Source organism: Anser anser (assembly GCF_964211835.1).
Source record: "Anser anser genome assembly, chromosome: 18".
In the NCBI taxonomy this organism is placed as follows: domain Eukaryota; kingdom Metazoa; phylum Chordata; class Aves; order Anseriformes; family Anatidae; genus Anser; species Anser anser.
Window position 1 is genome coordinate 6,415,915 of NC_139739.1, and position 25,300 is coordinate 6,441,214.

General features: G+C 36.4%; 1 protein-coding gene and 1 long non-coding RNA gene across 12 annotated transcripts in view; one reads left to right on the forward strand and one right to left on the reverse strand.

Annotated features, from left to right (window-relative positions):
• Window positions 1-2,243: 2,243 nt before the first annotated feature.
• On the reverse strand, window positions 2,244-7,324 carry LOC310883260. Its single transcript, XR_014573433.1, has 3 exons — window positions 5,776-7,324; window positions 4,638-4,754; window positions 2,244-2,830 (listed from the first exon to the last, which is right to left on the reverse strand). It is a non-coding gene; the product is annotated as an uncharacterized lncRNA (long non-coding RNA).
• Window positions 7,325-7,633: 309 nt separating this feature from the next.
• The window catches only part of SFSWAP (splicing factor SWAP), a 48,617-nt gene continuing 30,950 nt past the window's right edge, over window positions 7,634-25,300 (forward strand). For 5 of the 11 annotated variants that reach the window (XM_083803276.1, XM_083803280.1, XM_083803281.1 and 2 more), the window contains exons 1-10: window positions 7,634-8,040; window positions 10,443-10,612; window positions 11,167-11,304; window positions 12,068-12,153; window positions 16,042-16,267; window positions 16,730-16,845; window positions 17,509-17,644; window positions 22,818-23,055; window positions 23,402-23,533; window positions 23,874-23,967. In XM_083803276.1, coding sequence (XP_083659402.1) covers window positions 7,778-8,040; window positions 10,443-10,612; window positions 11,167-11,304; window positions 12,068-12,153; window positions 16,042-16,267; window positions 16,730-16,845; window positions 17,509-17,644; window positions 22,818-23,055; window positions 23,402-23,533; window positions 23,874-23,967 — 1,599 coding nt within the window. In that variant the 5' untranslated portion in view covers window positions 7,634-7,777. Of the gene's footprint in view, window positions 10,613-10,728; window positions 11,079-11,166; window positions 11,305-12,067; window positions 12,154-16,041; window positions 16,268-16,729; window positions 16,846-17,508; window positions 17,645-22,817; window positions 23,056-23,401; window positions 23,534-23,873; window positions 23,968-25,300 lie in introns of all 11 variants that reach the window. The other 6 variants (XM_083803279.1, XM_083803283.1, XM_083803284.1 and 3 more) reach the window with 5 other exon arrangements.

Here is a 25,300-nt window from a genome sequence, read left to right on the forward strand (position 1 = left end):
AGCAGCAGAAGCCCTTGGGCTTACTGAAGAAGTTAGCAGAGAGTGACCTTTAACACACCTTTTACTTGTAGCTTTTCTCTGGTCCATCAGATTATTCAAGAAACAAAACAACGGAGTAATTGAGTAATTCTGAGATAAGACTGAATGTCTTCAGTATGAGGACATTCGCATTCAAAATGTGAATGAATAAAGATTTAGGATTGCAAACACTAAAAAGCCATGAAGAAAATTTACTGAAAGTGTCATGCTACAACTGGATCAGCACAGGCGCACAGATGTGCCTGGGCATCTGTACTGATACACAGATCATTCTGGCTGCACAGAGGCAGGTGTTAGGCTGGGATCTTCCTCGTTTAAGTTTGAATGAAGCATAGTTAGTATGAAGCATACCAAAATAAGAAAAATGAGGCTTGAGGCTTGGATTGCTTGTATGCTGAGATTTGAGCTTACCATGCTGCTCAACATTGTCTTCTTATGGCGTGTGCACTCCTCATATGCTAAAACTGCATACAGTATGGAGATGCAAATGCATCTTGTCTGTCTGTAATAAGATAACATATCGCAAACGTGCTCACAGCAGGTTTTATTAACTTATCCAGCACGATGAAGCATTTGTTTTTGTTTTTCCTGTACAAGCAAGACATATTAACTTGAATGTCTTCAGCAATTCAGACTTCCAAGCTAGGAAAACCATAACAACTGCATAAAGCAGAGGGGCATCTTTATGAAGCATCAAAAGAGTCTGGAACAGTTTGCTTCCAGAGTCAGTAGCTCAGTTTTTTCCCCTCAGAGCATTAATGCCCTGAGCCTTTCACATAGAATTATGTATTATGAAAAGCTGCAGTCAAAAATGGGAGAAAGAAGCTGTGGAAAACAACATCAATAGAGGAAGACAGCAGGACAGGCACCACTTTGAACTAGTATGTGCTGAGAGGTTTCTGAGTAGAAAATGCTGATTAGGTGATGAAAGAGACATTCTATATTAGAATTTATTTTTCTAAAATTTATAAACTTTTTTTCAGTATTTGAAGTATTTGAAATAAATCATTGGATCCAAATGCTTACCTCTAAGTACTGGTATTTTTTTCCATCTTCATCAACCTTCAGAAATTGATCTTATCTCAATCAAACGTAGTGGAGGATAAAGCATTTAAGCACACTTCAATGAACAGTGGATCTGAGCTTTTCTTTTTTTATTATTTTGTATTCGAGTCTCAGATTTTGCCACCATGGAAACACTAACAATTTATACCCAGCAGATCCAACGTCAAGGTGTGAAAGCTACTTTGGCCTCCCATGTTCGTCACTTGATCCCAGCCAATATGTGAATGGGAAAGGCAAGAGTTGTGTGCAAGGGATGATAGCAAATTGCACTAAAAGAAAAAAGAAAAAAAATGAAGAAAGTGGCAAATTACATATGGTTTCACACCGACTGATTTGCAGCCACAGTGTGTAGCACTCTGAAAACACCAGCTGTTGAGCATGAAACATTTGACACTGCTGAGACATTTGGAAGCCAAACATTTAACGCTGAAAGAGAAATCTAAGGAATTTTCACCCAAGAAAATGTGAAGCATTAGAGGGAAGAAGTAACTGAATTTGATTACGCAAACAGGCAATACTAATATGAAGGCCCTTCAGCCTGCCTATTTGATAACTCTGCAAATCATACAGCCGTGCAGAAGACAGAGCCACTGGAGGTCTACTTTGCACAATAGGCAACTTCAGGGTGGAGGAAGCAACAGCATGCAGCATGTTGTCCAACTGTGCCATCTGGCACAAGCTAATGTGTCTATCAGTGACTGCTTTCACACTCCCACCTATGAAACTTTTCATCATGTTATACTGAATGGTAAGTCCTTCAGAAAACATTAAAATATTAGGTGCAAATAAAATGAAAACCTTCAAAAAAGTGTCCACAGAACAGACGATCAAAGACAATTAAAGAAGCAAATAAACAAGACAAACTGCTGCTGCCTTATCCTTTTCCTCTAGGAATGAATAGTAGTCTACCAGGCCTAAATCTTTAGTAATTATTTCCACATAGGAGTGCAGCATTGATTTTTCTAAAGCATGCAGAGGGCCAGGAGTGCTTCAGCATCATTTGAGAGAGAAGCTTCAATAAGCAGTGGCAGCTTAAGAACAACATTTACATCATTTGCAAAAGGAAGAATTTCCAGAACCATAAAGTTTTCAAGTAGTTAGCTTCTATGTTTATTTTATAATATAAAATGACAGCCATTTATAATCTGTATTCCCTTGTTGTTACTAGTAATAAATATGGCCTCACAATCCATTAAAGCTAATGAATATGTCTTGGTTTCTTTAACCATGCAATTATACATAAATAATAGCAGTTTTAACACAGGGTTACACAAGGCAGACTTTCATCTTTTGATATCTATATATTCCCAATGATACAAAGTTTAATAAATAAATAAATAAATAAATAAATAAGAGAGCATTTATTTCCTTATGTATGAAGTGGGGTTCTCTTCAAGTAGCAGATCAATGATGGTCAAGGTTTAGTTAGGAATGCTATCACACCATGACTAATGTTACTGCTCATAGGAAAAATAAGTTTATTTTCCATATGCAATAAACCTATTCAGCTATGACCTTCTGCAAAAGAAGAAAGAATTCCGCCTAATGGCTAAGAGGAGATTAAATACAATTGGACAGACTGTAACACAGAGTTGGCTGCTTTGTTGCACAAAGAATGCTGTGTAAAACCTCCTTGCAGTAAGAGAGACAAGCTATCAAATTTGAAGGTTGCTCTTAAACGCATCAGTGCTATCTAGAAAGTAGCAGTCCATTTTCATTACTTTACCTGCAAGACAGAATATTACTTAAAAACAAACAAACGAAATAATACAGAACATAAGTTACTATCCAGTGATACTATGCTTTGCAAACAAAACCACAACACATTCCTTATGGAACTTACGTCATGGGCTTCCACAGTAACAACAAAAGCAAATTTATGATGAAAGCCGAATGTAAGGAATTTGGTTAATTGTAAACTGAATATATTTTAAAACTATTTAATTTGCTCTACATTTTGTGTACAGTAACAGAAATTGCTTGTTACGCATTTTAACTGAAATGTCTCATACATAATCTTTTTTCTGGGGAAAAGCTGTAAGAAAACGAAGCTACTGCTGCTATATGAGAGAATTCAGGAGCAAATCCAACATTGATTGTTAGTACTACTCATAAACTTTAATTTACTCTTTCCAAGCATATAGTAATAAAATGCTTTATATAATACAACAGCAAAGATATTTTTGAATAAAGAAAAGAGAAAGCAAATGGAAGGAAAAAGAGAACAAGCTTATTTAATTTTATTGTATTTTGCAATCAGCTGCACATTAAGCTCTACTGCATCAAAACGACAGGAACTGAAATTTCTTCAACGAAATGATGGCACCTAGGAGCTGATCTATACCATTTAGTCTCTTGAGGACTGTCTGATAGAACCTGCTGGGCCTTTTCAAGGCAAACATCACGGGGAAAAAAATACAATCTTTTTCTGGATACTCCCCCCCCTCCCCTTTATTTTCATTTGTTTAATGCTTTCTGTTTATATTTAAGTGCATCTTTGCTTCTTAAACACACCCTCAAGAAAGGAGACCAAAAGAAAGTAACCAAACAAATTAGTCATAGAAATTGGCAGGCTGTGAAATACACACACACTCACAGAGGAAACAACCTACCAGAGGATACATTGCATATCTGTGTAACTTGCTAGAATAAGAAATGTGGTCAATAGATAAAATCACTGTGTTAAAAAGAAGAGAGCTTTTTACCTCTTGTTTTTAGACAGACAGGTAAATATAATCTTCATTCAAGAAGTAACTCTCTGGAAATAAAGCGAGCAACTAAGCTATGAATTACAGTAAGCTTGTAATTAAAAAGAGCTGGAAATCCTCAACCACTACTCTGTTACTCTGTATCTAGTCATTAATGCAGCCAGTTACATACTGCAGTCATTAACATACCCATAAATTGTTTACCTAGCTACTGTTTTATAGCAATTCTATGTTTAAAATGTGATTCCAGTTCAATTGGACTGGAATTACCGTATGTTTTATATGTGGATGCTACAGTAATGGCAGAAGTAACAATAAAATCTGCTCAAAAAGTCATGATAATTTAGAGAATATCTTCTTTAAGAGAATAATTATGTGCAATTTTAGTGTTCAAGTAAACCACTCTGGTTCTGTGCGTACGTCCCTAAAGAACATGGCAGCTCTTCTGTTACAAGATACCACTGAGGCAGAATAAAGTCTGATGGCCATGCAGGTTCATGCCAAGTTCCTTAATAAACAAATGATGACCCAGAAAAACCTTAGATCTTGGCTCCAGCCTAAGCATAGCATTTTCTACAAAAATAACGGGCCCACTTTGAACATCAGTGTCAATACTAATATCATGATAACGCAAGCTTTCAATTTTTACTACAAAGAACAGTGTGCTGTGTTGATCAATAAATCCTATACAGACTCATATAGAGTCTCATCCCCCTATAACCAATACAAAAGAATATAACATCTTAGATTTATATGACTACCCACTCCTAAGTTACAACTACTTAATTACTGAAAATATGCACTCTCCTCTGCAGAACTGCTTACCCCTCCTTTGCTATGTCTTCAGTAGGGATTCCAGCAGCTGAGATTTCCTTTTCTCCTCTACAACTGGAATAACATTTGACGCATTCTTTGGGTATGCTTGAAAATCCCTTTATATTGCTGAAGGACAAAACGTGAGGAAAATGGTATTTTTCTTTCAAATCAGCGCAACATGCTTTTCTTTGAAATCTACTTCAGAACTGAGAAATAATGTTTTCTACACTTTTAGCTAAAGGTAAGCCACAAAGCAATACTAGATGACTACAGTTCTATTAAGATAGAGAAGGAAAAAAAAAAAAAAAAAAGGGTTTGATTTTCCTTGCTTTATTCTTGCTTTCCTATCTGCAATGGAATGAAAATATAAAAAGCGAGAGGGAGAGAGATACATTTTGTAATTTTTTTCCTGTTATAGCTAGCTACTCTTCCTCCCAGCCAGTTCAGCTAGGACTAATTGAGTGTCGAAATATGAAATAACATGGACATCCTACCACATAAAAACCTTAAAAGAGAAGCCTAGAGTCATTTCAGAGTGTATTTTCTTATTAGCTGATATTAAAGCTGGATGTGTCTTTAAATGTAATAAAAATAAAAAAATAAAAAAAACCCTCTATAATATGACTAGCACCAAGTTTCCTTCCTGATTATGATACATACTAGAACAAAAATAAAAATGGAATAACTTACTGACACATACTGAAGAAAAAAAAAATCTAAAGAAGATATTTTTATTATTATTACAATGCGAATTCATAACATACTATTACGTGCTTCCTTAAATACATTAAAGATCCCTGTATGTAGTCTGTTCATGTTCCTACTACCTTTCCTTGAGTATTTAATAATTTGAAAATAACTGTTGTGCAGTAGTCCTGTTCTTGCAGAAGCCTCTCTTAATCTCTCTTCTGTTTACAGGTTAATTACATGTGAACAAACAGCCACAAATATCACATGCTAATAAGCAGTGAGGCCCGAGGCCTCAGATTTCACTTTGTCCCTCTTCTCAGAAATAGACATACAGCTTCCCTTTTCCATTTCTTTACATTAATTTCAAATCACCAAACCCGTACCAATTAGTTTTAAAGTCTTGCAGTTAGCATATCCCCTCCTGTTCTTAATAATTCAGGGAAAAAATTATCAACACCTGGTGCTTTATTGTTCCTGGGTGTTCTGATTGCCTCTTGGTTCTTCTACAAATGGCTCAGGTGGCTGGAAAATTGCTGTTTGTTCGCCTTTATCCATTTCACCATTAAAGAGCTCATTAAAATACTCCCTCCATCTTTCTCTAATTGCATTCTTTGTAACTAAGATTTCCATTTTTGTCCTTTATCTGACTCATGTACAGTTCACACCCTTGTCTCAAACGCTGATATCCTGGTAAAATATTCTTAAGTTATCTCATCTCATTACGCCGCCACTTCAACTGCACGGAGCCATTTTTGTGACACATCGCTGAATCATTTGTATTACCAGAAGATTTACGGAAGCCACAAAATCCTCACCACATATTAGTGTTTAATTGCGTTTTTACACTGCCCTCAAAATCAGTTTGTTTTTTTGTTTGTTTTCCTTTATCTTCTTTTTATTGTTTTCTCCTGCACTTTTCTTTACTCCAAGTGTTTCCCAACTGGTACAAAATTGTGGAATGATGATCAGGCCTGTTCCCCCATCTCCTTGGTATTCAGGCCTGTATACCATGTTTTTCAAAGGGGAGTGTTATACTAAGAACTACTCTACATTAAAACATCTCAGTCATTACTTTTACATGACAGCAAGATACATCCAAGGCACCTATCTTTAGCAGATTTCTTCACCAATGGCTTTCAGAGCAATCAGTTTCTAATAACTTCCACATGAAATATGCTCCAGGGTTACAGATTTGTTAACTTCCAGAACTTCATTTTTTTAACCATCTTTTATAGCACAAGGAATTGCAGATACGTGTGTACATGCATCATATTTACTTTAAAGTAGCATTATATAAAGTTTACTTAGATTTCGCAGTTCATTTTCACATATTCTGTGGAAACCCCATGGATAACATCTTCAGTTTCATGACTAAAACTGGGAAAAGAACTGTTCAAGGAAAAGTTTTACATTTCTTCACCAAATTTATGCAGTAGCAGGTATTTCTAGATGCAGATACAACCTACCCATTTCTTTTCCACTGTTCGTGCATTGCTTTTCTCACACTATTTTACATATTTCATTCCCTTGGGTGCAGTGACATCGGTAAATTGGACTGGAAAAACCCAGCAGCTCTGTCGGTGTTTATTGGTGTCCAGAATTCCTCATAACAAAAGCTATGGTTTAAGACCCATTTTGAATTGCAAAACATGATGTGTTTAATTACAAAACTTATCATAAATTAGGCAAAGCAACTTGATCCTTCATATTAAGTTACTGAGGAGCTTAGTTGTTGTTGGGTTGTTTTTTGTTTTTTTTTTTTGCTCGTTTGTTTTGTGGTTTTTGTTGTTGTTATTGTTTTTGTTTGGTTGGTTAGGTTTTGTTTATTTTTCACAGAATCACAGAGTAGTTGAGGTTGGAAGGGACCTCCAGGGATTATTTAGTCCAACCCCGCTGCTCAAGCAGGGTCACCTTGACCACGTTACACATTTTTACCAAAACCAGGAAAATAATATCACACTGAGGCAAGCATCGTTAGAAAATTTGACCTAGGCTATATATATTTTTAGCAAATATTGTAGTTTATCGACTACAGCAGAAACCTTCCTCAGCCACCAGCCTTTCCCTCATGACTCCCTTTCCCCCGCGCCCCCCCCTCGGGGTTCCGCACTTTCGTCGCACCCCCGCGTCACTGTGGCCGCCACGCCACCGGCCGCTGTCGCCTCACGGCGTTCTGGCCGTCCCAACCCGCCGCCGCCGGCAGCACGGAGCTTCACCGCGGCCTCGGGGGCTGCTCGTTCTCCTCCCCGAAAACTGAGGCGAATCTACCGATTGCCGGCAGCCGGGCCGCCCTCTGCTCGGGCAGCGGAAGGGGAAGCGTCGCCATTTTGTTTCGGGTGATGGCGACCGTGGTGCTGTGGAGCTGGAGAGTTTAGCGCGGGCCCGGCCTCCTGGGGGACTCGCTTCTCGGACAGTCGCTGTTGCTGCGAGTTTCCTCCTGCCCGCTGCGTCCCCCGGTGATGTACGGAGGGGTCGGGGGCTCTCGCCGGAGCGCAGAAGAGGCAGGCCCGCCGCCCCTCATGTTGTTGTCAGGCGGGGCAGCGGTCCCCGGGCCCCCCGGAGGAGGTGGAGGAGGAGGAGGTGGAGGTGGGAATAGCCGTGTGGAGCTGCTGGTGTTCGGCTATGCCTGCAAGCTGTTTCGAGATGATGAGAAGGCTCAGTACCAGGAGCAGGGGCGACACCTTATTCCTTGGATGGGAGACCCCAAGATCATGATCGATAGGTCGGTGTACCACAACCCCCAGACTCTGCTGCGAGATCTCCTGTTATAGCCTCTTTCTGTTCCTCCCCTTGTGCTGTGGGCAAGCGAGGGCGGGGGATGAGCAATGGAGGGCTCGCGCTGGCCGATGGATGTGTGGGGATCTTCTTCGCTGGCAGGCTTGGAGGGCTGCTCCTCCTGCTAGGGTGCTTCGAGCGCTGCTGTTGTAAGGCTGACGTCCCCCTGGCAACGGGAACTTGGGGTTCCCTTCTCTGGCAGTGTGGGGAGGTTCCCCTCCCTCTGGCATCCAGTATGCGTTGTGTCTTCCTCTTCCACTTGCTAGGATAGGGTTTGTGGAGTGGAGAGCGTGAAGGTTTTGCACCTTTTCAGTGCAACCCCCAAGTACTGTCTATTCTCACATGGAAACCAAGGAAGCCTTATTGCATTGGAATGCTTATCGGAAGTTTTCTGTGTTCTCTAAGCAGCTGGGGTGGAGGGTAGGGAGCGAAAAGGCATTTACCCACCTTAGGGAAAGTGGGGCTTCCATACTTATCCTGTGTAATCTGACTGCAAGCTGTTGACGGGATACCCCAAGAGCAATTCGTGGTCTCATTACTTTTTCCTTGTGCCATGCATTAATCTATATTAGTGGCAGAGTGGGTCTCATTTGGGGTGTTTACTCTTCACAGTTTATGGCAGAGGTGGCTTTTTATGTTGTTTTGCGGTACATACAGATTCGTGGCCAGAAAGTGTAACAGAATTTAGTGATTTGGTTTTTCTTCTGGTCTCTTAAGAAGTCTCAGCGGTTCAGGGTGGGATTTACAAATAATTTATTCAGAACGAATTTTCTGAATATACATCTGGAGAAAGAAAATCAGAAGTCAGGTTGGGTATATGGGAGTGGAGCACTGAAAGTAATATTTAAGAGCAGTTGTGGCTGATCCTGAAAAACTCAGTGGAAAGATGGAGGGGTTTTGGTTTGAAAAGGATCACATGACATACTATATGTATTTGTTCCCTCAATTTCATCATTGGTGTGATACTAAGCATGATTTTTCTTGTTTCGATTTAACATAACAGTATTTGGCTTGAAAAAAAATCCATAAGAATGCAGGAAAAAGAGATGTTCTTGCACTATTTTGGATTCTTACGGTTTGTTAAATTGCAATAAATACAAAAACATGAATAAAAAGTAAGTTATTTTATTTTTTACTTACATGGGAAGTGTTATAATGCACACTTCTAAGGGTAGCTCACTTGTATGGTGCATTTTGTTAGGAGGTAGAGGCCATTTTTGTGGTTCTGTACAGCAGTAACCCAGTTTATTGTAATTACAGAAATTGTTGGGAGCAAAAATAAAGTATGTGCATGTACGTACATACATACAATACTAAAAAGTTCAAATAACATGCATTTGTAAGTTAAGGAAGCTTGCATTTACTAATCCTATAAACTCCTTCGGAAGCTTAGATTCTTTTTATCTCCAGCAGCAGTCTTCATTTTCACCATTTTGAGAAAAGCACATTGCTATGAGAAGACATGGGTTGAAGTTTGCCTGTGGACAGAGCTTGATTAACCAGACCTACGTGTTTCATTAACTTTGCTATTAGAATATTTACTTTCTTTGTTTTTGGTCTAGCAAGTTGGCACAAGTCAAGAGTTGTGTGTGGGAAGACACCTCAGCGGAGTGGAGTTTACTGTCACTTTTCAATCAGTTTCTTTTACTGATGCATAAACATTATCCCGATGCAATGCTTTTCTTGCAAATAAAATTTTCTGCTTAGTAGAAGGGAAGTGTACGTCATTGATCTTTGCCGTTTTTACGGTGAACCTCCTTGAATTGCATGTATATGTTACTGTTCCTATGTATGTGTGTCTCTCTATCACATAACCCAGAACTTATTTCCTCAGCCAAATGGCTAGGGGCCGAGCCTAGCCATGATTTTACCTCCAATGGACGCAAGTTTCTATGGTGAAGATATCTCCTGAGAGTTCGGGACTAGCAGAAAGAAGCGAGGAAATTTCGACCGTTTGGTTCTTACGGATAGGTATTTATGTATTCGGGTTTGTGTGAATGTAAGCTATTTGACTTTCCAGAAAAACATATTTTGCAAGTGACATTGATTGGTTGGTTGAACCACGTACGGTAAGAGCTGTTAAGGAAATGGATCCCACTTAAACTATTAAAGGATACCTTTGCCTTTAATTGTAATAATTTATTAGTTTCTTTGAGAGGAATCTAGCCTATTAAACAAATTTTCAATAGTTGGTGACAAATGATTAGCAAAATTAAACGTAACTTCTAAAAGGAAATATGCTTTAACATATAAGTATTTTTTTTTTCATTTTTAATGGGTAAGTATTTAAGTAGTCGCATAAACTCAAGCCCTAAGTTTTTTTCATTGACCAGCTTTTTCATCTTGCAGGTATGATGGGCGTGGTCACCTGCATGACCTTTCTGAATATGATGCTGAATATTCCACGTGGAACAGAGATTATCAGTTGTCTGAAGAGGAAGCTAGAATAGAAGCCCTCTGTGATGAAGAGAGGTATTTAGCCTTGCATACGGACTTGCTTGAGGAGGAGGCGAGGCAAGGTATTGCTCAAGGAAACTTCCTGAGTTAGCACATGTTTAAATAAATAATTTTGAAATTAATTAAATTTACTCCTACTTATTTTATACTCTCTTTTTTTCTGATGTTATCTTGACAGTATCCAGTGGATTCGAAAAGCGGGAGTCTTTGCGTATGTGAGAGGACCACAGGATAGTTTAAATATAGATCCACACAGAAACTGCCCTGATTGTGAGGGCAGACTGGGATTTGAGACACTCACCCCACCCCCCAAAAAAAACAACAGAATAAACACACCCTGCTTCTTTTTCAGTGCTGTATAACTGAAAGTCAGTGTTCTTGTGTGAATAATTATGTTAGAATGTCTTAACCCTCAGCCTTTATCTCTTCAGGGAGACATAAATGGTCAGCATGTGTACATGCTGTCTTTTTCTATTCAGTTTTAAATGAAAGTTAAAACAGGTGACAACGTCTCATCTAAAAACTTAAGTAAGAATCATTACTTTTTTTCTTTTTTAAAAAAAAACATTAGCTTTTAAATATGTTGTATTAATTGATAATTGTATTTTTGTTCAAGAGGAGGAATATAAAAGACTGAGTGAAGCTTTGGCAGAAGATGGTACCTATAATGCAGTGGGATTCCGTTATGGCAGTGATTATTATGACCCTTCAGAACCTACTGAGGAGGAGGAACATCAGCCTGCAAAACAAAGAGGTAAGGGGTAAAAACAATGAGGGTTAATTAAGAGGAAGCACCTCTGTCTCCTATTCAGTTCAGGGTTGAAAATCTTTGACGTTTTTACATGTGTCTTAATGCAAAAGTACTTCAGGTTAAATAGAGATTACATTTTTTATGGAAGTTTGTTACTAGATTTTTGTGGAAACTTTCTCTTGACATATTAAAATATTTTCCTCATAAACCATAGTCAATACTGCAGTAATCAGGATCGGAAATTTAATTCTGCTGTCCTGCAGGTTCTTAATCATGAAAATTCTTGTATTTCATCACATGACAATTTTTTACCGCTATGTCTCTTGGTCAAGAAGGAAAAGATCACTAGAAACAAACATACAAAACAATAATTAACCATAATAGAATTTTTAGATTTACGTTTCATCACCTTAGTAATTATAAACAAGACCTCTCAACATAGTACGCTTCTCTTTATGATCTTAAATGCAGAGTTCAGGTTCTCATGCTCCCATCTTCAATTATGATAACTGTATTTTTAATGGGAAGTCTTAAGGAAGATTTCAAGTGTTATTGAACTGTCTCTTAGTTATGTTAGGATTGTTTAATTAATAATTGGGTTATTTAACTACATATTGCTGGGTTACTGTGATACGAGATGTGCTTATCTTACACAGATGTAAAGATAAATACTTTTAGATAAGCTTTTTTGTAATAATTTTTGGTTAACGTTTGAAAAGTTTGTCCTGTTTTGTGCTGTAGTATTTTACCTTGCCATTTGTTGTAGAAGCAGCTCAGACAGAAAATGTAGAAGAAAATGAAGAACCTTTTGTTGCGCCTCCGGGACTGAATGTACCTTCTGATGTGGAACTGGTATGTGTGTACATTTAATGCAGCCTACATTTCTGTCAATTTTCAAGAAGTTTATGGTGCTGTACTGATTTTTCTCTGTTAACCTCAGTTTGGTAGACTTTAAATTATTCTCAAATAGTAGCTTAATTCCAAATGTACTGCCTTGAATTTTTGAGTTCTTTTAACTCTCTTGAATCTTCTTATTCACATTGAAATTACTACCGTGTTTATGCTAAGTGCATTTAGTATCACTTGTGATATTTTAGAGAATGTGGAGAATATAAAAAGTGGAAAGGACTGTTAAACAGAAGATTGCTTCTGTTGACTTTTTCAGATTTGTTTTAATCTGGCCCAATCTGAAGTGGGTAGGAAGTGACCAATGCAAAGGAAGTAACCGATGTAAAGGCTGCATTTAAGGCTAGCCTATTCCAGGAGGAAAGTAATAATTTATTTCTAGAAAATTCTGAAATAACTTGAAAGTATTAGCATTATAGAAGCTCTTCCCTTCATGTGATCTTACCAGAACGTGCTACATCGTAAGCTGTAACCTTAATGACGACTTGCATGTTTTCCCTAAAGAGAGTTGAACAGTCTCTTCCTTCCAAGATCCTTCACTGAAGTGATGTTGGTGTTTCAGTACAGTTGTAAACATGATGAATTTAAATTTATTTCAAGTTTCAGAAGAGATGCTGATAAGTGAAATAATATTCTTTCTTCTATACTGTGTTTGTGGAAATGTTAATTTACCTTTGGGCTGCCTTCTCAACTTGATAATCTTAGCTAGTAAAGATTCAAAGCAATTTGTTAGAATCACTATTCATGAACACAGTGTTTGTGTAAGACTGTTCTTCTACTTCATTAGCCATTAATTGGAAATTTTTATCCTGTTCTGTTTTTTTAACATATCTATTGTGTTACTTCCTTTACTTTCTATACAGTCATACAATATGTTTCAATAGTAAAGTGCTTGCAAACCCACTTCTGAATTCAGATATTTACATTATTGCCTTTATATTGCCAGTTATACTTTATTCTTAGAATAGGAACGTCAATTTCACAGTCAGAAACCGCTTATTTACAATTGTATGCTGTTTCCAAAAAGTGTCTGATGGTGAAAGAATTTTTGCTGTTTTAGAAATCTGTTTTGCTGAGTTTTGTTATGAAATTTAAGATACATTTTTACATGTACTTGCAGAATGCAAGGTGGGGCTTACTTAAGTGATTTCTAATATAAGTCAGCTATTGAACTCCAATATGTTCAAACAAACAAAAAGTGAATGGGGATATTTTCAGTTTGTGTTTTAAAACAAACAAAACCAGAAATGTCTAGATAGCAGCTCTGCAAAGAACATATATTTAACCCTGGATAGGAAATTGTGAAAATGTTTTTTGTAAGCCGTGATGTTGTTGTTGTTGTTCCAACCAAGTGATTCAGTTTCCCTGAAGTGCATATTCTGTTGGTTTTGTTTTATTTTTATTTTAAAGGCAAACAAAACCCTCTGTAAATTACTTTGCCATTTTGTTGATCCCCAGGTGGTTGGAAAACATGTACAGATACTTTACTGTTTAGTGGAAGTGACAGTGGTGTTCTAGGCTTCTCCTGAGGCTGCTGCTAATCAACATTTAAGTTAAGGGATATGTGATATGTAATTATGGCAAGGAGTTAATGGTCAAGGAGGGTGGTGGTACTTTTAAGCTTTGTGAATCATTTTGTGGAAGAAACTGTAGTGCTTGGAAGTTGGATAAGATCTGAGAATCGACTTGCTAACTTGGAGACTTTGTTCACTATCTGCAAGGTGCAGGTCAATAAAGGTATCAAATAGCTCCTGCAATAAAGAGCAATCCAGTGTGCAAATGTTAAATGTTAAATGAAGACTAAGTAGTTAGGCAGCACTACTGTAAAATAAAAAAATAAATCCAGAGGCTCTAGTGAGCTGTTGCGTGTTGAGTGTATGGAAACTCCAATTGCAGCAGTAATGTCATTGTCAAATTTAAAATACAAGCATTGTGTTAAGCACACAGGATGTCTTCTACTGCTTGAACTGTTCATGGTCTGGGTTAGTGGGCCAAGGTGATTGTTTTTAACCACTGCATTTTAAGAAGTCTGTGGATGCCACAGACGTGTGCAATAAGAGGATATTACCAGCTAAATTTACGAGGAGAGATTGAAAATTGTTTTTTTTTCTCTAGATGAACATATTTGAGAGGCAATGTAAGACTTAAATTATTTTCCAGGCTCACTGAAGAATGGATGATAGTTGTTTAACTTGCAGTAAGGAAAGCTCTCTCAGGAAAAAAAATTAATTCCAATAATAATTGAAGTTTAGAACAGAGTATCTGACTAGATTATAGCACTTATATAATGTCACCTCTGGACTATTTTCAAAGGGTTTTTCCCCTGTTCTCCTGAAAGAGTACCACCAATTTTAACGAACAGTCCTTATCAGTTTAATTTAGTCTATTTATTAAATGTAGTAGCAAACTAGAATATCTCTCTGACATCTGCATCTCTACCTGATGGAGATTTATTGTTTTCTTACTTTGTAAAGTTTCAAAGTTTTGCAGATCCCTGGTGCTGCTAGTCTTCCAGAGTTTATAAAGTGGTGTCAGTTTCAAATTCAATGCCAGATCGCAGTTTCGGGTACAGTGTTTCTTGAGATTCCTTGCTGATTTGTAGCTTTGTTCATGAATCTCTAGGTCTTGAAATGTAATTTATATTCCTGCACAAGAACCACAGAAATAGATAAATTTGATATATGACTAAATTGTGAAACTTGCAATGAACATAATACTGTCGGTTTATTGAGAACCTAATTATCTCTAATTAAAACAATCTTTAGTAGTGTTCTAGAGGGACAAGTAAAACTTGAAACAACTAATTATTTTTCCAGATTGAACATGTTGTTCTAATGAAGAATCCAACTGGCTGAAAATTATTTCTAAAAATATGCTGTTTGATCACATTCAGTCTTTTTTCCCTAAATAGAGCACCACTGTATTGTCTGCTTCTGATCTTCTGAAAAAGATTTTCTGAGGTCTGCAGTATGCATCTGCATTTGGACCAGTAAAAATTCAAAGCTGAAATGAATCAGTAGTGTGACATTTCCTTCTTCATAGGTACACACAGTATGTGTTCCTACAGTTTGTTGAGCACAAGACAAAACAGACCTGAGTATGAAGAGTCAGTGGTGAAGTTTATTCATTCTTCACTTAAATTCTTGTTCTTCTCAGTTCTTGGTTTTGACATGGCAGTGCTCCTTATGTGAGATTTCAGGAGTGGAAATGCACAGATGCTGGTTACCTTCATTCATTTTCTTTTATTGTTAAAGTGTTTAATGACTGGGAATGTGACAGCATGTATAAATAAAATTCTTATGTTGGTCTTCAGATGCAACATGTCCCTTCTAAGAAACCTAGTAAGAAGCTTTTGTAGTTAAGGAACATTATTTGCACATTTATTAACAAGTCCATGCATGGTGACTCTTCAGAGCACCTCAAGATGTTGTAAGGCAGATCCACTTTATGTTGGCACTGCTTTGTCAACAAAAACATCCGTCTCCTGTCTTGTGCCTGCAGAAGTGTCTCTGGCTATGGAATGTGCCTCACTTAAAAGAATGTTTTTGCTGCATCAAGTTCAACTGGAGTTTGTTCCCCAGTTCGGTTTGGTGTGATAGGTGGAGAGTATCTTGCAAGAGGAAATGAATAAGAAGCTGGGGAAAATTGGGACTGTTTTTTGTGGTTTTTTCTTATTTCAAAGGTGAAATGCTTTCACTAGGTGAAAGTGATTATGACACCATGTTGCTGAGAAGCCGGGCAGGGAACTGCCCTCTTTCTAATTACCTCTGGAGTTCTGACAAACTCTACGAACTGTTTATGAAAATACAAATCTATGTTATTTTACTCCCACAGCCTCCAACAGCAAAAATGCATGCGATTATAGAACGAACTGCAAACTTTGTCTGCAAGCAGGGAGCACAGTTTGAGATTATGCTAAAAGCCAAGCAAGCACGCAACTCCCAGTTTGACTTCTTGCGATTTGATCACTACCTCAATCCCTACTACAAATTCATTCAGAAAGCTATGAAAGAGGGACGATACGCAGCTCCTTCTGAAAATAAAGCAGACGAGAAAAAACGTAAGTAAATGCTTGTCGAATGGGTGGCTTTGGGATGTGAATCAGTGAAACATCCACTGGTCTTTTTTTGTAAAATAGCTGCATCTTTTTGGTGTATTGTGATGGCAGTACTGTTACCCTGCAGCTGAGATTGATGGGATGATTTGAGATTTTCCTTAAATTGAAAAAGTTTTTTAAAAGAAAATATTCTTTTGGGGTATTTATGATACAAAATCTGCTGTGATCTTGGAGCTTTATAATGCTTGTGTAGCTCTAGTCCAATAAAAAGTTGGTTTGTGCACTTAAGTTTTAGTTTTATTGATGGCTAACAATGTCATCTTTTTAATCTATATTTTAGCGAATAAGCAGATTTGTGAAAAGTGTAGTTTCTTAGAAGAACGTATGCTTGTTCTGTACCCTCATCCTCTCCCAATACCAATCCGCAGAAAACCCAAATTAAATTCAGATATTGCTTTTACTCAGACTCGAAAGTGAAATCTGAGGAAGAGGATGACGACGACGACGACGATGATGGAAACTATCTGCATCCAAGTCTCTTTGCGTCTAAAAAATGCAGTAGACTTGAAGAGCTCATGAAGGTATTTCAGCCTATTAAAATGACTCTTAAACATCTGATTACAGGGCACAGAATTGTAATATGCAGGTGTTAGGATCTTCTGTTAACATTTTTTTCTGTCTTGTGAATGTATTTTGCTAAAAGCAGAGATGGAATATTTTCTTCTCAGATTTTAGATAAAATCTTGACATGACATGATAGGTTCAGTGAATAATATTTCAGCAGAATTAGTACGACTCATTAAGTGTAGATTTTGCTGGATATGTTCTAGATATTTTTTGAGTTTGATCCAGTGATGGAACAGTGGGAATAACAGATGTTTGTGCACTTATGAAGCTTTCAGAGAAATGGCAGCAATGTTGTCTGATATTTAGACAAGTCCAGTCAGATTCTGTGTCTTATTTTAGCCGTGGTGGTGAACAACACAGTAATACCTGCTTTTTTGTTCATGTCATGGATTTATGGCCACATGAAATTGAAGTGTATTTTGTCTTTTTTTTTCCTTCCACAAATTTTTGAAAAAGAATCAAGTTGATCCTGATATAGGAGCTACAGAAACAGTAATTTCAGTGTTTGGAGTATATTACTGATACCTAATTAATTTAATTCAAATTAAGTTGATGATACCATGTTTTAAATATGCACTTCAAATTTTAACGTACTATCTACTCTCAAATTTTTTCAGCCTTTGAAGGTAGTAGACCCAGATCATCCACTTGCAGCACTGGTCCGCAAAGCGCAATCAGATAATAACTCATCAACACCGCAGTCAACGGATGGGGCAGCTGTTCAGACATCACAAGTAGAATATTCTTCTGATTGTAAGTGCCCTGCAATTAGGCAACTGGTGGTGTGTCTTGATGAATTAATTGTGTGTGGAGACCGGTGGACAGAAAAATACGCTAACTTCATATTTGATCATTTGTAACTGGTATTTATTCTTTTTCAATCGCTTTGATCTTCGAAGGTGTGGTGTTCCACCGGGTATATATCAAATTGCTAGCAGTTTAGAAAAAAACAGAAATGGGGTGGGGGAGCGAGGCAGCAAAGTCTCCGGTCTGTGAGTATGGAGAGCACAATATTAATGTTTTTTGATAGCTTCCATCAGTTTCTATTAACGAAGCCTAACTAATGCCTTCAGAGTTGAATATAAAACTGTCCTATAAAGTAGTTCATCAAAAAAACTTGCTACTTTGAGTGAAAAAGCAGATGGTGAATCTGCTTTGAACAGTTTTGCTGGCCTAATACTAAGAAAAATGTGCAAAGGTTAAAAAAAAAAAAATCATGTTTATTGAAGGATCCACATGAGGTGATACATTCAGATTTTAGTATAATGTTCTAGTCTGAAATAGGAGGTAGTTTTACAGGAAATAAATGTTTAAGTATTTTATTATACACTTTGTATCATTTTTCATTATTTTGTTATTCTGTGCACTGGCTCAATGTTATGTGTAGAAAATAGAAATCAGGAAAATGCAAGATCCAAAGTTTAAAAATTTGTATTTAAATTATATTTCCTATTACAGTATCAGAGAAAGAGGACTGTCTTTTAAGTTCAAAAGCTACGGAGGTCATTTCTTAATACAGGAGTAGATATTCTAATTCTCTTTAAATGAACAACAAAAGCAATGATAATGTTTAAATTATAAGTGAGCAATGTAGAAAGTTGTGTGCTCAACTGATTTTCCCATGCCTGATAGTGAAATGTCAAGGCTTTCCTCACCTCCAAATTATTATGAAATCTTTAATACTAGACATTTCTTTTGAACCGTTTCAGATTAAATTTAAATATTGTCCTGTCTTTAACCTCTTTTAAGAATCTCCTCTGCTATGAAATATTTTAGCAACGTTATCTTAACTTCTCTGGGTATGTCTGGTTTCTATTATCTTTGAAGCTGCTTAATGCAGGCTGCATGCAAAGCTCTTGCAAGTTTAGTAAATTCTCATACCCAAAAAGGTGAGGACAAATTTAATTGGATTTATGTGCCTCTAATTCTTTCATAGTCCTTAATTGCGAAAGTCGTTGATTCCTTAAACATAGAAATATAACTTATCCTTTCATTTATAGGACTTACCATCTGACATTATTGAGCTATAAGAACAGGTATATTGTAGCCTTCACTGCAGAAACATTTTATGTCAGTATCAATTTGTAGGTAATGAGTGGTCTTATTTCAAGGTGGTGGTGATAGAGTTCATTCTTTTAATAATATTATTGCAAATAATTGTGACAATAATTATCAAAGTCGATTATGAAGCGTTATAAATTCAGAACTCCCCAAATGATTGGAGATGTTGTCCAACTGTAATACATGTAGTGGAATATGTGTGGAAGTGTTTTTATTTAAAACTGTACCTTAAGAGAATGTTAATAAAACTGAAATAAGATGTCTGCAGAGAAATGGAAAATTACTGATTATTTCAAGAAAGTCTGAAATCAGAATAAGTGTCTCTATGGATAAATGCCCTTCAGTTTTCTGATTACTTTCATGTCAGGCTTGAATCTGAATGAATGTGATGCAGACTTGGAGATTATCATTTAATAGCAATACAAGTTAAGCCTACAGCTCTGCTCTCTCTGCCTTTAAAACTTAATAGATCTTTATTCTGCTCTCCTTACAGATAAGTTATTCTTTGAAGAAAGTAAATACTGCCACACAGAATTGTTTAGGAAACTTTTAAGAGGACTGTAATTTAATGCATTGATTAAACTTTGCCTCCAGAAATGTAAATTCTTAGTCTAAATCCTTTGAAATATTTTACCTGAATACTTTCTGTTTATACACCTTTCTGTGGAAAATCTTTAGATTTACAGGAAGTGAGTGCCCTTGTGTGAAGTGTTGAGCTAATTAAAGCATTATAAAATACTTGCTTAAAGAAAGCAAGCAAGCCACAAGCCTTTGCTTTCTCAAGGAACAGGCATTTAGCATCTGACAAACCTTTAGCTTGGAAAACTTACTCAAATCAGTTGTTCATTGTATTGGTATTATGTTGCTAAACTCATCTGCTTCTTGAGGCTTCTGTGTGTCTCTATATTTAATATATATCCAGCAGATACAAATTGTGTGTATTTTTCAATGTTGTGCAACTTTTATGCTAACATTCAGTGAGTGTTGATTTTGCTAGAAGAACCCTATTTGAGACATGCAACCCTTTTTTCTCTACCCTAAAATCATCTTGGAAATAAAAATTCCCTTCCATTTTAAACTATTGGTAAGATATTTCTATGCAAAGTAATGCTTGTAAATATACACAAAGAAAACTAATGTTTAATTTCAAACTTCCATGGAAAGAATAAAATTTTTACCTCTATTTAGAAACAAAAAGATTTTGTGGTAATGTATTCTGATGTAATGTGGAGCGGTAGGGCTAATCTGGTTATCTATGACTTGCAGTTGCATAGTAGTGCAGTATTTTTTAAGTACTTCGGATTCTCAACTAACGCAGTTTAAATAAGAGATTCTCATATCCGTTTTTAAGATACCTACAAAATTAGCAGGGTTTTAAGTGGCAGTTTTTACTAACGGTATCTTGTATAAATATTTTTTTTTATGACCACAAAATGGGTTATCCATCATAAGATCAGAAAGTGATTAGGTTGTCTCTACTAGAAAGCACTGTTAGAGTGAGATGTGATTAGAATAAGAAGCAGCACTGGAAGATATAAAAATGAGCAGGTAATGATGAGGCACTTCAGCAGTGACTTATTTATGTATGTCCATAATGGAGAGTCCATAAAGAAGGCACTGGATAAAACTACGAAGTATCAAAGTTGCATATATATTTAGCATAGTACTTTGAAATACAAAATTGTGGTACTTGCTGCAGTGGGATGTTATTGAAGCAGAAAGCTTTAATCCTAAAGCAATTTATATACAAAGGAATGAAATACATTATTGCGCTAGGTAAAATAGCAAAGGATGTTAATCTCCATGTGCGTTTGCATTAAGAAATTGCTTGTTTTTTTCTGTTTTGCTGCTTGTGCTTAGCTGTATATACTGAGATTTTCCAAACAACTTTCTGCACTAGCTTGAGTTAGATGTGCTAATCTTCCCTGCACAGTTCTACATGTCTATTACATTCTGCTGGTATTAATTAGACATAACCAGAACTTCCCGTACTTCCTTTGATAATTACTATCTGCCGAGTGGTATGCTGAGTATATTGGAAATACTTCAATATATTAAACCACTAATGGTGGGAGCAGCATAGAAAAATGTGGATGTACTTTCATAATTTGTGTATTAGCATTTTTGTACTAGAATTGAGTTTAGACAGTGTTCCAGAAAAAGGAATCTTTGTTACTTACTATTTTTAGTTTATAAATCTCAGTTTCATTGTAGTGTAGCTGTTCCCTGTCAGTGGCTAGTTTCCCCAGATGATACAGCCTTGTATGTGATCTTACATTGCAGAGCTGGTGTGGTGGACTCAAGCATTGGCTAGTAGTAGTGAACTGTCAGGTTCTTGAGCTGAAAAGATGCTTAGCTTAATAGCCAAGTATTTGCCTTTTTGCTCATCTTTTGGTATGCTGCCTCAGACTGTAAATTCACTAAACAGCACTAAATAACCAATGCGAAAAATATGTGAAAATTTTTCATCCTGCCTACTTACTGTGTGAGTTAATACAAAGTAATGGACTAAATATAATTTAGTCTCATTTAGCTGGAAGTAGATCTCTTGACCGGGGATTAGAAAACAAATATATATACAAACCTGAGGCAAACAAAAGTAGTTCACTTCTCTTCATGATGAAGTCTGTATTGTCACTTTGGTTCTGTGCCATTCTTGTGAAAAGATCTCCCGTCAGCCTCATCTACTTGATCAAAAAATTTAAGGCGCACTTCAGTGACTCCAAGCTTGAAATGTGAAGTTTTACCAATCAAATGCAGAAAAAGACCTCACTGGCAATCATACAGATAGAGACTACCCTCTAAGATCATTTTAGAAAGTAAATTCTTTTCTGTTCATAATGAATAGCAGTGGCACATTCAGCTGTGCTGTAAATGAGGAGTTTGTATGCAGGTAATGAGTGAAATAAGGCACTGGCCATTGTGAATTGTTCTGGGTTTTTATTTTCTTTCCATTTGCACTTGGTATATGCAAAATGTTTCTGAGTTTGACTGTAGCATACGTGTACAATGTAGCACAGTTGTACAATGGCAGCTACTGTGAAGGTAGTCTAATGTGAGATTTTCTATTATGAAGAATGAAAAATCACCTGTAAACTTTAAAGTTTCTAGATTTTGTGAATGCCTATGTAGCTTCAGCGTTAAAAGACTATATTGCCTAATTTCTACTTACCTGCATATACAGTTTACGTAAGTGGATATACAGTCAGCATAACTTTGATTCCAAAGCTTGTAATGCAAATGTATTTACCAGATATAAGGAAAAACTACTCAGATACTCAAAACAGCTTTTTACCAGCTTTATATAGAGGCAATTAGAAATGGTTGTTAATAAAGTGGAACTTAGAACTAACTTAATAGTTATGGTAATTTTCTATATTGAAAAAGCATTTTGCTCTTAAAGCAATGCTGTCGTTTAATTAAACCACTAGCAATAATAGGAGTTTAATTTCTCAGTGTTAGTTTTGAATATATGCGCACTTTGTTCTTAATGCATACACAATTTTATCTAAGCTACAATGCCAGAGGTTAATTTAGTTTAGGAAGAACGATTTCATATTAGGTTGTTTTTTGTAGGCGTTCTCTGGTGATTCACTTTTTTCTTTTTTTTTTTTATTCCTATCTATTTGGCTTCCATCTGACCCTCAGTATATTCTGATTCTTTCTTTTAATCATACTTAGTTCATATTCATTCTAAGCGTATTAACGTGAACATTCTTTTACACATTTTTTTTGTGTTGTTGTGAATCTAGATTGTAGATGGTTTTGTTCTGATGCCATAGTAGCTTTTTGTTATTATTGTATATTTTTCTTCTAACTAGAACTTTATTCTTTAATATTTTTGTTTTTGTTTTTTTCTTTATAGCAACTGTGGCGGCCATGTATTATAGTTACTATATGCTACCTGATGGAACCTACTGCCTCGCACCTCCACCTCCAGGAATAGATGTCGCCACCTACTACAATGCATTGCCTGCAGGGGTGACTGTATCAAGCACTACAGGGGTAGCATCAGTACCTCCACCCCCTGGTACTACACCTCCACCTCCCCCAGACACAACCGAAAGCAGCAGTGGGTTGACCTCTACCACAACATCTACAAGGTACCACATAGAGTTTTATAGTTGCGGTTGTTTGGTGGAGGGGACTCTTTCTTGCACTGCAGTATGAAATGTTTAGTAACAGCAGTGTTATTGGTGATGCCTCGGTAACATTCAGCAGTGTTTATACAGCTTTGATTACCTGGCTTCACTTTGGTCTTTGATATTATATGTGGTTACTGTTATTCAGCTACTATGACTTTTTTTCTATGTGGAAAATCAGTAGTTACTTTAACTGCATAATGAGCCTAGAGAGCAAGCCTCTATTTCATGGGGGGGTTGTTAAAACAAGAGTCTGAAAGATACTTATAATCTATTTATAAAAATGATGTACTTTTGATGTTTTCAGCACAATTGCTCCAGTGGTTGCCATTATACCTCCACCCCCAGATATCCAACCTGTTATTGACAAGCTAGCTGAGTATGTTGCTAGGAATGGGATAAAATTTGAAACTAGTGTTCGTGCCAAGAATGATCTCAGGTAAGAAAACATTATTCTGTTTTTTATTTTAAAGTTTGAGGTTTTCATTTTTAAATATATTAGCAGAGCATGGAGATCTCAAGAAGGGACTTATGTCTTTTTTTTTTTTTAATTGAAATTCAGGGATCTACTTAAAAGTAATGCCAAAGCATTATTGCTGAAATGTTAAAAACAACCAAACAAGCAAAAACTTCTTTCAAAACCATGTTCTCAATATATATCCTCTGGAAATTTAGGCGTACATTACAGCGCTTCCAAACATAAAATATTGTTCTATGTGCAAGAGAGAGTTAGACAACAATAGATTGTTGGTATATACTGTGTTCATTTGTTTTAACAGATTTGAGTTCCTGCAACCATGGCACCAGTATAATGCGTATTATGAATTTAAAAAACAGTTCTTCCTTCAAAAGGAAAGCAGTGACAACTCTCAGGTATGTGTGTGTTTATATGTACATATGTTAAAAATGCAGCGTAAGTGGGAAAAGGACTTGTTTAGTGTATTATCATTATTATCATGAGACTTTAAAAATTGAAATCTCTGAATTATAGAGAACTCGGTCAGCAAAGGATGCGAATGCTTTTTTTTGTTGTTGTTGTTCATTCTTAATTTTGTATAGCATTTAATTTGGGATACATGAGGTGGTATGATATTTACTTCTTGCTTTTTAGTATAAGCAGCCATTCACTGTGGTTGTAGTCTAAAATGGCAAACGGTGAATCTTTTGAATTTCTGTACAAGGCAGTATATGCCTTGTGGAGGTCTGCAGCCTTGTAGAGTTAGGATTAGTGTTTTTTTGTCATGAAGATGAGGTATAACTTTTTAACAGCCACATGCTTTATGGTTCTTTGTAGAGTAGTAGCCAAACTATGTTGCTGGCATGCTTTTTTCTGAGTGAGGTTTTCTATCAGAGGAATCCTAGCATGACTGACTGAAGTAATACTAGACCTTCAAAATCTCATGTCAGTTTCTTACTTCCTTCGCTTCTTCTAGTCATGTTATTAAAAGATAATACCCAACCTTGGCATCCTTGTTTTTAACCATTCTCATGTTAGCTAATAGCATTAGATTGTCTGTTCTCTTACTGAAAAGAAAATTGCAAATATCAGAAATACTTAATCTGATGTTAACTTTTCATGGGAAAGAGCTATTTTCTTTTTAGGCCCTATGTCATTTGTCATCTCAAGGCTTAGATTGGAGTGCTCAACAATTAATTACTTAAACTGAAGAAGGTAGGCCTGTGGGTAAACTCCTCAAAGTAACTTTCTGGAAAATGAAGAAATTCAATAATAGTTGATGTTTGAAATGCTTTTGTCTCTTATTTTAATCATGAAAAATGTTTGGAAAACACTATTTTTAAAGATAAGCTGTAGTAAATATTATCTTAGTCAACTGATAAATTACGTGCAAAATTTTCCTGTACCACAGTGATAACTGTTACTGTAGAATTTCTTATTTCCAAACTAGTGGGTTGAATTCATAAAAGTTACATAATTAATCAAGACTCATTAACATTTATTTTCTGGGGAAATTGTGCACTAACCAAAATATAATGATAAAAGATTCCTTTTAGGTGTTCAAATGATTCTAGTAGCTAAGAAGCAAGCAGAAACTGGTTTAAGTCCCCTGAGGTCTTGTGTAGCAATGAATATTGTCTTACTGCATGGTTTTTTAGATATTGCCGTTCTCTTTAATTTTTTAGAATAATGATTTCAGTATTATTTTTATGCTTTAATAATGTAAGTATAGGCAACTAATGCAATTGA